Source organism: Osmerus eperlanus, chromosome 11 (assembly GCF_963692335.1).
Source record: "Osmerus eperlanus chromosome 11, fOsmEpe2.1, whole genome shotgun sequence".
Lineage (NCBI taxonomy): Eukaryota > Metazoa > Chordata > Actinopteri > Osmeriformes > Osmeridae > Osmerus > Osmerus eperlanus.
In genome coordinates, this window is record NC_085028.1 from 9,488,824 (window position 1) to 9,501,192 (window position 12,369).

At 45.6% G+C, this 12,369-nt stretch overlaps 1 protein-coding gene across 2 annotated transcripts in view; it reads left to right on the forward strand.

Moving 5' to 3' along the window:
- The window catches only part of sgsm2 (small G protein signaling modulator 2), a 42,392-nt gene that overhangs the window by 19,657 nt on the left and 10,366 nt on the right, over positions 1-12,369 (forward strand). Inside the window, exons 3-12 of one of the 2 annotated variants that reach the window (XM_062473140.1) lie at positions 3,743-3,911; positions 7,181-7,348; positions 7,788-7,855; positions 8,099-8,247; positions 8,351-8,485; positions 10,167-10,291; positions 10,408-10,475; positions 10,973-11,136; positions 11,548-11,680; positions 12,160-12,294. In XM_062473140.1, coding sequence (XP_062329124.1) covers positions 3,743-3,911; positions 7,181-7,348; positions 7,788-7,855; positions 8,099-8,247; positions 8,351-8,485; positions 10,167-10,291; positions 10,408-10,475; positions 10,973-11,136; positions 11,548-11,680; positions 12,160-12,294 — 1,314 coding nt within the window. The remainder of the gene's footprint in view (positions 1-3,742; positions 3,912-7,180; positions 7,349-7,787; positions 7,856-8,098; positions 8,248-8,350; positions 8,486-10,166; positions 10,292-10,407; positions 10,476-10,972; positions 11,137-11,547; positions 11,681-12,159; positions 12,295-12,369) is intronic. The other variant, XM_062473141.1, reaches the window with a different exon arrangement.

Sequence of the window (12,369 nt, forward strand, 5' to 3'; positions counted from 1 at the left end):
AGCTTGTCTAATTTTTCTCTCCTTTTCAAGAACGCACCTCAGCCCGTCTCTCCATCATTCTCTCTTTTGTTCTCTCACGCCGTGTCCCTCTCCCTCTCTCTCTTTCATTTAGTGTATTTATCTTCCCCCTATCCCCTCTCTCTCTCTTTCTCTCTCTCCATCACCTCACTTAACTTTCATGAATTCTTGGCTTGGGAATGAAAAGTGTTTTTTCATTTTCACACTTCCTGTCATCGGTATTCAGGGGTCTTCTAGGGGCACACATGCAAATCCCTGGTGTGAGAGAGGCAGCTCATCTTTGCGAGTGCCATTTGAAGAGAAAAAGGGGGGTGAAGGCGAAGAGAGGAAGAAGCCGATCAGAATGTAAAGCAATACAAAGCTACCACTCTCACTCCTTTTCATTATTTTCTCTTCCCCATTGCTTCTCTCTCACTCATTTGCTATTTCACTCTCTCTGTGTGTCTCTGTTTTTTCCTTTTTTCCTCACTTGCTTCCTTCATCTTCTCTTTCTTTTTTTCCAACGGGCGGGCTGAGGGGAGCAGAGTAGAGGGGAGATGGGTAAGGAGGAGTGGGATGAGTCAGAAAGCAGACCCCACTCTTCCTCAGTTTCCCCCCTTTATTTCTTGTACTCTCGCCGGATGTTTCTCTTACACACAGTGTCAGTCTATTGCCTCTATCCCTCCTTCTCTTTTATTTGCGCCCAGACAGTCCTAGTCATGTCTCTTTTTCTCCTTATTATCTCTTTCCATCTGTTTTCCATCTGCCTCAAAAAAGCAAAAAACATTTTACAGGACTCATCACATCCGGGACATACTCTGAACTGCTGCCTTCGGGCAGACGATACAGAACAATAAAAACACGGACAAACAGATTAAAAAACTGTTTTTATCCCAGAGCCGTAGTCACCCTAGATGCTGCTGTACATACAAGCTTTTTATGTGCAATTTTAGGGAGTTGTGCAATAGAGGAATCTGATGGATGTGTGTGTGTTTTAACTTACATTTAGTCATTTAGCAGATGCTCTTATCCAGAGCGACTTACAGTAAGTACAGGGACATTTCCTCAAGGCAAGTAGGGTGAAGTGCCTTGCCCAAGGACACAACGTAATTTGGCACGGCCGGGAATCGAACTGGCAACCTTCAGATTACTAGCCCGATTCCCTAACCGCTCAGCCACCTGATTTATAGTCTTAATCTTTTTACATTTGTATCTTATTTTATAAACTTGTGTATTTATTCATTGCACCTGAGGAGCTTTACCTACAATGTCGTTGTACAGTGTACAATGACAATAAAGATATTCTATTCTATTTTGACCTGAACTCTGTTTTTCCTTCACTGGCTTGCTATCCCTGCATTCTCCCCCTGCACGTACAGGGTTCCTGTCCTACTCTTTACTTGTGATCTTTCATTCTTCCTCTACTGTTGACTCTTCTTCCCTTGTTCTTTCTCTCCTCCTCCTCATCCCTTTTTTTTCTCCAGCCCACACCATCCACTGCTGCACAGTTACCTCCGTTATGCAGTTCATTACTGTCAATTACTGTGACTCACGACTCTGCTACACAGTCACAGGTGGTGCCTCTGTCATGCACACACACACACACACACACAATTACCTTTTAAGCTTTACCATCATGTATTTGGGTGTGACAGAAACATGCAGACAGATGGACATGCCGGTTGTACTGGTCCAGATAACCAGTATGGTTCCTTCATGACAGTAAGATTTGGCTAATTAGCTCTGTCTTAATTAGATCTGCTAATGAGCTGTAGGAGACATGGCCAAACCCAAACCCAAGCAGAAATCATAGACCTTTGCACAGTCTCTCTGCTTCCCATTTCATCTCTCTCTCTCTCCTCTCTTCCCTCTGCTCTCTTTTCTCTCTCCCTCTCCATGTACAGGACAGCACTCTCTATCTCAGTTATGCTCTCAACCATCCATAAGCTTAGGTTCACTACACTGTCCTTGGAGTTTCAATTCTCTCTAGAAGTGAAAGGTTTTTGACCACAGATGTAAAACAGTAGTTTTCTTTTTTGACCATGCGCAAGTTTTTTTTTAAATCTATGTTGCTACTGGGACTACTGTATCCCCAATAGAGACTTTTGTGTTGCATATTGTTACAAAAGCATTTTTCTCACCACCTTTCAAATGCTTTGGGAATTCAAAGGAAGCAATACAGTATCAACTGTACATGTTGAAGTGGCTTCATGAACAGTGTACCATATGACACTCTCTCTCACACACACACACAATGATACAATATTTGTTTACCACACATAGACAGACCCAAACACACTCACACCCCCTCAAACCGATTTGAGACAGCTCTTGTAGCATGATGTTACAGGAAGAGAAACCTCATGCATGACCCTATAGTGTGAAACACTATCCGGAGTAAATTAGCCTTCCACTTGCGGCTCTTTTACTCTTTTTAAGAAAGTTAGCTAGCTTGTCTGACTCCTGCTGCTTTCTCAATAGAAAGCACTTAGGCTCCACTTAGATGAATCATCGCAGCCACACACCGAAACCACAAACCTCATCACTGGTCGTGAGCTGAACACACATCTCCTAGGGAGCGAAGAGAGGGAGGAGGGAGAGCAGAGTGAAGGCTGGGGACAACAGCAGCTGGAAGTCATTGCCTTGTGAATATCTTTCATCAACAGTAGGCAAACCCCTCCTTATGCTCAACGCTTTTCAAATTGAAATCCGTTTATGGAGCAACAAAGTATACTGCTGTTCGTTACAGCACATTTTTCACTTGAGGGAATACTGTTATTTTGGAAACATAATTGAACTAGTCACCTGTTCAATGTTTTTTGCAATATCCCACCATTGGTTCCAGTTTAGCAAGCACAGCAATAAAAACCCAGCTATTAAAACCATAAAACACTAATGTTGTTGGCACTGGTGTTCTAGTTCCAGGTAGGCATCAATAGCAATCATCACATGAGGGGAGACAAGCAGACTGAGAGAGACTTCAACCTGGTATCAGCAGCAATGTAAATCAATGAGATTGCCATTTCCCTATTCCCAGTAATGTGAATACAAATTAATAATGCCGTTTCATTTGCACTGCAACCCTTAGACGGTCAGCTAATCTAAATTAGACTCTACCGACAAGATCTTCCCTTCCCTGTTTTGGTTATGTATCACAGTCTTAGTTCTTTAGGGTCATTACCACGATCTGACACACAACAAATCACTTTGCTGCAGGACCAGAAGCCAGTTTTGTTGTGCCAAATGTTCTACAGTTTTGCTTTTCTTACTCCTCTTATCCCACATCAACAATTGACTCTGAACACAGTGCAGGCAGTTTCATGTCATACAAAGTGTCTGCGCTTGTGTGCAGTTTACAAGTAGATTATCTGACACACTGCTTCTGAAGTTAGTTAGCCTAACTCTTTGAGAGACGTTGGGAAGAGAAGGCTGCGTAGGAGGGCGAAGTGTGTCTATAATTAATGAATTCCTGCAACAGGTGATTACATTGAGACGCTTCCTGTGGGAGACTGTGTTGGCCTGCATGTTCTCACTCCTTCACTTTATTTCAATTTGTCAATTCCTGTCTTCCTCTTTCAATCTTTCTCCCTCTTTTACCCCAAACACATTAAACCTTTCCTATTCTTTCACTTCTTTATCCCACCCCTCACTTTTCTCCTCTTCCTATCTATCCTAACCACCCTTTTCTATCTCCCCCTCCACCACTCCCCCCTCCCTCTCTCCGTCCTACTTCCTGTCTCTCCAGGCACCATCGAGGCTTGCATGGGCCACAAGCTGAAGCGGAGAGCTGCCGGCTTCCTGCGCAGTGACAAAATCGCCGCCCTCTTCACCAAGATCGGCAAGGTCAATGCCACGACTGGTGAGGTGTGCCGCAAGGTGCAGGAGCAGCTCCAACAACAGGCCGAGATCACCAGGTACCTGTTCCCTTACTGTGGCGTTTTCCAGTTCCAGAGCACACTAAAACCCAATGTAATAAAACCAGTCACACTGAAGAAAACAGATCTCATCTGAAACACAGTACGTCCACATACATCAGAAGTATCATCACTCATGGCCTTTGGTGTTCGTGTACACTCGCGCCTTGATAAGATCTGTGTGTGTGCTGAACAATAACCCAGGGAAGAGTGTGTCTGTGCGCAAACATATATGTGTGTGTGTACACAGGATGATGAACTGCTTTGTCAGCAGGCACTGGGGCGCAGGACAAGCTGTTTGTTCGCCCATTAATTGTCCATTAGCCAAACCACATGGCTACTGCATGCCACTCTAGAGTTGGAGGGAAATGCTTTTAACTGAGGGGGGAAGTGGAACACACACACATCACTGTGTACAGTTCCAGTTACATGCAGTAATCTGTAGATAATATTGGAACACGTCCATGAAACATCAGACACAAGCGCTAGATTTATTACTTCTGTTGAAGCTGTTTTTCGATTACATTTGTTTTTTATTTCCCTGGAAAGACAAGGCACTGAATTAAAAGCTATCACTGTAGTCTCATTCTCCTGTTTATGCCCTCCCCCCACGCGCACCACACACACACACAACACCGACACACTCTCACACACAGACATACACACAACTCTTCCTGTCACCCCACCTCAGGGCTCCATCGCTCGGTTACTCCCGTTGCCATGGCGACATATTTGCGCCACCATCACAAGAGCACGAGTGAGCCGTGCAGAGAGCGAGCGAGAGAGAGAGAAACTAGAAAAACAAAGTCTATAATTTTTTATTATCAGCATTTTAAAATTAATTGTAACTCCTTCATCATTTAAACTACTGACCACACTGAGTTCATCAGTGCAGTCAATAGGTTGAATGATGAAGGGGCTCCAATTAATTCCTAAAATGCTGACTAAAAATAATAAACGAAGTCTTCATAAATAGGCTCTTGTGCACGATCTTGCACATCCTGACAGATTGGGGCCAGATTTGCACTCTCATTGATGGTGGGTTAGAGAGTGCGTGGTAAATGGCTGGAACACAATTAGGCCCTCAGGATCATCTGTGTATGCTCTCCAGCAGCCTGCTCTCCACAGTGTCAGGGGCAGATCTGATTTCCAAATTCAGTTGAGGATTAAATTGGGTTATCTGAATGTCGCTCGGGGCCAGAGGTCTATCGATCTCCACCCCATCTCTTTTTTGTTATCGATCTCTCTCACTTACCTTCTCACTTACCTTTGTTTCATCCGCCCATTCAGTCATCTACTCACATAAGCAGTCATTCATGGACGCACTATAGTCCACCCACTGTATAAGTCCTCATAGTCCTGTTTAGGCCAGATTGATTTGACTGATTATGCTGGATTCGATTATATTCAAATGCAGACCCACAAACACACACCCACACACTGTTGTCCTGAAGGCCAACATTGATCAATGCTAATGCTGAGGTGTGGTTAAATACTCCTGCTTATCTCTGTGATGCTAGTGCCTCCTCACATCTAAACCAGGCTGTAGGAAGGATTTTCGGCCAAGCATGAACCACCCATCTCTCACAGACATACAGGGGTGTCACACTAAGCCTGTATGAATAAGGGAACCTTTATCTCCCCATCCACTCAGAACAACCCCAGATACATACACACACACACCAACACACACACACTGCCCTGCCAACCCAATATCCCTCTGCCATCCCCTGATGCATTCTGGGCCAAATGCCAGATGTCCTGTCTCTCATGTGCATCTTGGTAGTAGGTCCTTGGTCCCCCCCCCCCCCCCCTCCTGCTTGTGTTACAACCTCAACCACATCTTTCTCCTCCGTCTTGTCAGGCGGCGTTTGATCCCAGGAGAGTTGACACTGCAGGCCTTCCAGCATTTGTGGGAAATCTCATTCCGATCACGCACATATCGGAGAGAAATTGTGTCGTCATGGCATTGTTCATTCTGTGGCGTGGAATATAATCATGCTACTTGCACATTATATGCCATCTTCTCCATCATGATGACATTTGTTGACATTTTAAATGTGTATACTGTATATAAATGATATACTGTATTGCCACGGGGACTTGCGGTTTCCACCGCAAGTACCCTGAACTTGCACTCCCCAGAACTACTTTCCAAGGAACTAGAAGGTTTCTGCTGCAAGTACTAATCAGAAATGTTCAGTGTTGCAATCCCCACCCTCAAAGTTCCTGTGTTTTGGAAAGTTCTACCTCCGGAGCAGGGACTCATTGGTTCCTACTTCTTGCTCCACCGAACTCAATTTAGACCCTGGTTCCTGCATTGGAAACACAGCTCATCTTAGGTAAAAGAGCTCCTATAAAGTTTCCCTTTGTCTTTTTCATCCCAATCTGCTTGTCGACCGCAGACTCCCTGTCTCGACCAGCTCCTTCCACCCTCTTTCTGAGCTACTTCCCGTCGTCCGTGACCCTAACTGTTTAGATGTGTCTGCGAGTTTGATTTCTTCAGTAGCTTTCATTCCCTCCTGTTGCTGCCTTTGTGCCGATGTCACCCCCACCTCCCTGTGGTGAAAGTGCTGCTTCGTGACTGCGGCTTCACCCCCCCTCTCTCTCTCATCCCCAACCACACACGTCTGATGGTTGGAGTGGAGTGAAGGTCTGAGTGGGAGGTGGAGAGAGAGTGAGAGGTGAGGGGGGGGCGGTGGAAGAGATCAGGGGGTGTTTCATATGATTACTGTGTGGGAGTGCCAAATATTCTTTCATAATGGAACAGAGGTACTCCAAGCATTGTTTTCATCGTTTCAAACGACTGATGCTGTTTGGAGCAGTTTTTTCCAAGACAATCCATGTAAAATGAACTAACAACTTTATTCTCTTTCTGTCGATTGAAGTCATTTTCTTAAAGTATTGTCATGGATTGAAGAATCTCTTCCTGCAGTTGCCAATGAAGAGAAATGCATATCATTTGTCCAAGAGAGTTGTATCAAGAATCTGATCAGATCAACTCTTCATTTGCTGATTGGTGTGAGTTGCGATGGACAGCTTCATTGTACATGTGCCACATCGCCCCCTGATGGTCTATGGAACTGCCTCTTTGGCTAAATGGGTGTCAACACTGTCCTAGGGGGACTTGATCTGATCTCGGATAAGTTTTTCCTTTTACATCCGGATTAATGAGTTCATATCCTCTGATCGCAGACCATCTATTTGTTGAAAACAGAACGTTGTGTCTTGTTTTGGTAATGGTTTCCTAATCTCGACCTGACCTCTAGGAAAGCACAGAGCGTGGGTCACGAACCCCTGAAGCGGCAGGGCTCGTCGTCAGCAGGTCGAGCCCCCCAGCCCCTCTCAGTACAGGCGCTCAAGCACATCTGGGTACGCACGGCACTCTTTGAGAAGGTCCTGGACAAGATCGTCCAGTATATTGTCGACAACTCCAGGTGAGAATAGGCTTCTGTAATCAACACTAGCAACACAACTCCAGCAAGCTGCGCTGCAAAGGCCAACCACTGTCGTGTCTTTGAGATAAAACGGTTGTTGTTCAGTGACCTTTCGCTGATGATTCAGGCTCATATGCTATCTTACATCAAACACACATATCTTCTTTGAACCATTGTCCTGCTAATAATGTAGGCGTAGTTGTTTTTTTTTAGGTTTTTTTTACAACTTTTCCATATTTGTTCTCTGTGCTGCATGGTACTTTGCCACTCCAGTTTCAATAAGGCCCTCCTTTTAAAGATGAAAGCCTGAATTTTCTTTTATTAGGCATAATGGTATGTTGAATAGTTCTTTAATGTATTCGAGAGAATACTCTTTTGTGGTTCACTACATTTTAGGTGCCTGTCTCTCTTTCCCTCTGTCTGTCTGTTGTCTCGGCAGTAAATACTATGAGAAGGAGGCTCTGATGCATGACTCAGTGTTTGGGCCCATCCTGGCTGCACTACTGGGTGAGTAGCCTCAGGACATGGTTACGAATATGCTCCACAGAGAAACAAAGACCTACTTTTTTGTTATTCTGATCCGTGATGTATGAGTTGTATGAGTATGCTATTGTAATTTCAAGAGTTGTTTGCTTTTTTTGAGAAGAATTTAATTCATATTTTATTCCATCTTCCTCTGCTATTTCTCTCCTATTTCTCTCTCTCTTTCTCTCTCCCTACTTCTTTCCTTCTTTCCCTCTGTTGTCTAAGTGGGGCCCTGTGCGCTGGAGTACACCAAGCTGAAGACGTCCGACCACTTCTGGACGGACCCCTCTGCCAACGAGCTGGTCCAGCGCCACCGTATCCACGGCGCCCACCGAGGCCAGGACGCCTCCCCCAGCCGCAGGCCGGCTCTAGGGGTGAGGGGGACCAGGGTACAAGGGGGTAAACACACACAGGTAAACCCCCCTCTTTTAATACTTGCTCATTCTGGATCATTCATTGGTTCTCTCCGTACCCCAGATCCGTAAGAGACAGTCCAGCGGCAGCATGTCGGACGATAAGTTTGCAGCGTCGGCGAGGGAGTACGTGGAATCCCTCCATCAAAACTCCCGTACCCACCTCCTCTACGGCAAGAATAATGTAATGGTGCAACCGGTAAGGCTGATTGGACAACTGCCAAAAGGGCAGGCGGACATTGGATGTCAACTAGAAAACAAACAGACAATAATGAACGAGACTTGCAGCATGCAAAAGTAAGATTATGTCAAATGTATTCATGCATGGAGAGAAGGCCCACAGCAGTGATGTCAGTCAATATATGAGTCAGTTCTCTATAAAATGGCAGTCATGCACAAGCGTATGTACTAGAGCAGACCAAAGTAAACAAGAAATGGCAATACAATAAATTTCAGTTAAGTTACAAAGAGATTCTATCTATTCATCTATTATCTGTTATTTAGTATTTAGAAGCCTTCAAGGCCATGTCTCCTGTGGCCTAAAGGAAGGCATAGACCAAAACCATGCTGGCTCAACTAAACAAGTCACCATACCTACAGTACATCTGGCCATAATGATATAGGAGAATCTACCTCATGCACATACCCACATTATGAACCAGCACATAAAAAGACACACCACAGTTCAGGGTACTTGGTAAGCCGTAAAGAATTTCCAATCAAGTAATCTACAATATTTTTCTATCTCTTGTTCATTGGTACAGTATACACATACACACAAGTATGCCTGTGTTCTCATGTCCTCTCACATCCAGCCTTTGCTTTCCTACCAAGTCTCAGCTTTTAGCCAAGCTGCTGGTTCAGTAAATGACATGTTTGGTCTTGGGAATCTTTAATGAGCACCGATCGCCCACTGTTCTCAGTAGCTACCCACTGCACTGACCCTCACACAAGGTGCAGGCTAGGATACGGGGGTGGCAGGAAGATGCGCACACACACACTTTTTATTTATCTCTCCCTCCCACATGCGCACACACACACACCAGCGGGCAGGTACACACCCATAGTGTATATGAAGCAGGTCCACACCCACTGCAGTATCAACACAATGAAAATGATCAACGCACCACACAATACCGTACCCCTAGCTCAAAGCAGGAAGCTTGGACATTTATACCAGGATTACATATTCATGCAACAAGCTTGTGTACTACATTGTGTAACATAGACTTATTTTTATTCCATACAAAACAGTGCTCTAAACAGTCTGCTGTGCAGTAGTCCCCAGAGGCAGTCCCAGGGCCAGAAGATAGAGTGGTGGTGAAGAGAGTATTAGGGCAGCTGTGGGCTGTTGTGCTGTATCATAGCTCCTTTGGTCCAGCCCTAGTCCAGGCAATCGATAGGGGAAAGGAACCCGACCAACTTGGAGACATGGTGAAGATTTAGCTTTAATTCGATTTGGGTGGAAAACCGGATCGCCAAGTGCTGTGGCAGCAAACACACTGCCAGCTCAGTGGAGGACGGTCATCGTTCAGCCTCCACTGCCTTTTTTCATTTTCATTTTTTCTTTCCTGACGCCCCCACAATTTTTCTTGCCCATCCTCTCAGTCCATCCCTGTCCTGATGCTGCCAGTCCCTCAGTTTCCTGATCTCTCCATTCGTTCTGGATCATCCTTTCCTCTTCCCATCTTTTTGATTTCCTCCTCTCCAATCTTTATTGCATTCTATTGTCTCGTCTGCTCTGCGCTCACATAAAAATTACAGAGTCAATTAATCCTACTCACGCACGCCATCCCTCTCTCTCTCCCTCCCAACCTCCTCCTTCACACTCTTCAATCTATTTTCTCTCCCCATCACTCCCTCCACCACTTTCTCTGTAGAAGAAAGATATGGAGGTGTTGCGGGGTTACTTGTCTCTTCATCAGGCAGGGGACAGCCTGACCCTCAAGTGGACCCCAAACCAGCTGATCAACGGCACTCTGGGAGACTGTGACCTGGAGAAGAGGTAGAGACTCATGCCCCTGATCCACACACTCACATTTATTACATTTTTGGGACAAAATGGTGGCTATTCAATCTCTCTCTCTCTTATTCTCTCTCTCACTCTTTCTTCCGTCCTAGTATCTATTGGGATTACGCATTGACTGTGCCTTTGCGGCAAATCGTCTGCATTCACTGTCACCAACGACGTGAGTCCTGGAGTTGTTCAGCCTCCTCACGTAGCATCTTTTTCAACATTCCCCCTTTACCCATTATTTCATATTGACACAGTGTTACAGAGAAACTAGATACCCTTCTGTTTTGCCAATAATGCAGAAGATACACATTCTGTCATAGCACATCATCACACAATGCTTTGAAACCAATGTCACTTTACAGTATTGATTATCAGATTTGATGAAGTGCTAATTGTCTGGTTCCAGTTCGTAATTCTAGCTCTGGGTTTGAGATCTGTGGGCGTGGGTCAGAGCAGTTATCTGAGACGACCATGTTAGTCATTTATCTTTGTGTCCTCCTCCCCCACCTCCTTTATTTCCACTCCCCCTCCCTTCCCCCATCCCCTCTCTTTTACTCTTGCCTTTGTCTATTTCTCCCTATTTCCTGTTCTCCTGCCATACCTCCGCTCCATTATTTCTCACCCTCCTTTTTCATTTGACCCTTCTCTCTTTCTTCCATCACTCCGTAGCTGACTGTGGTGGAACATTGGTGCTTGTCAGCCAGGACGGCATCCAGCGACCTCCCCTCCAGTTCCCCCCCGGGGGCCACCTCCTTGCCTTCCTGTCCTGCCTGGAGACCGGCCTGCTGCCCCGGGGCCAGCTGGAGCCCCCTCTCTGGTCCCAGAGAGGCAAGGTGGGTGTCGTTGCCAGACTCCGGTACTCTGTACGTGGCATGTCGACCCAGGAAAGTGCTGTGCGTCGAGGAACATTGAGGCCTAGCAATCAAGAACATCATCTCCATTGGATCAGAACTGCGATTCAGTTCCAGTAGAAGCCCCTGGGTTCTCCTCTTCCACCCTCTGATGCAGCGCTGCCTCTGCCGTTCTCCTAGGCTAAGATAGTGTAACCAAATAATGGCTGAAGATGTCAATAATTCCCTTTTCGCTTTCTTTTCCTGAGTCATTGTATTGATATTCCTCAGATGATGAACATAGTGTACAGAAGTCAATTGTGGTACCCCAAAGGAACAGAAAGGCTAATGACAGAGGCATTGTTTTCTGTGTGTGTGTGTGCGTGCATGTGCGTACGTGTGTGGGGGATGCAGGGTAAGGTCTTCCCTAAGCTAAGGAAGAGGACCAGCACAGCCAGACTGGTCGACCAGGAAGGGAATGGAGAGGATCAGATTGCTGCTGACTATGTATTCCGCATTGTTTACCCTGGGCACCGGCATGACTCCAGTGAGTGATCTGCACACACACACACACAGATTCCACTTCAGTCCCTGTTTGAGTGAATGCTCTGTGTAACATATTGCAGTGGATAACATTGATTTGAGATCAGTTGTAGTTCTTTTTTTTATGAGGTACTACAGTAAGTTAGCCACACAGGCTCGCAGCTCTCTCTTCTTGTTTGTCTGTTACTGCAGTTACTGTAAAACAGTAGTCTCATTGTTGTTGGTATGTATTTGCATTGAGAAAGAGAGTGAGCAGCAAGCTATATGTCCGATTTTCTGTATGTGCTTTTTGTTTGTGCAGTGTGCAATAGTGTGAACCTGTTGGTATCTGTGCTTACACTTCAGACTGTACACCTGGGGACATTTTGTGTGTGCAAGCCTATCTATTTAAAAATGTCAACACTTAGGTGTTGCAAGTCCTCCCAGGCCTATAGGTGGCGCTGTATAACCCTCTTCTCTTGTATGTCACTATGGGGGGAGCAGTCACTATAAACTACCACCACACCACGGGCAGCCGCGCGCCCTCGCTGGACGACGACGAGGAAGAGGAGGATAGGCTCCACGCTATGATCTCAATGATCTGCTCGCGGAACCTCACAGACCCTAATGTTATGAAAGGTTTTTATCACCTGACACCCTAAAAAACCTCCACTTCCCATATCCCCTTCCTCAACTTTCTGTTTGTCATTTTCT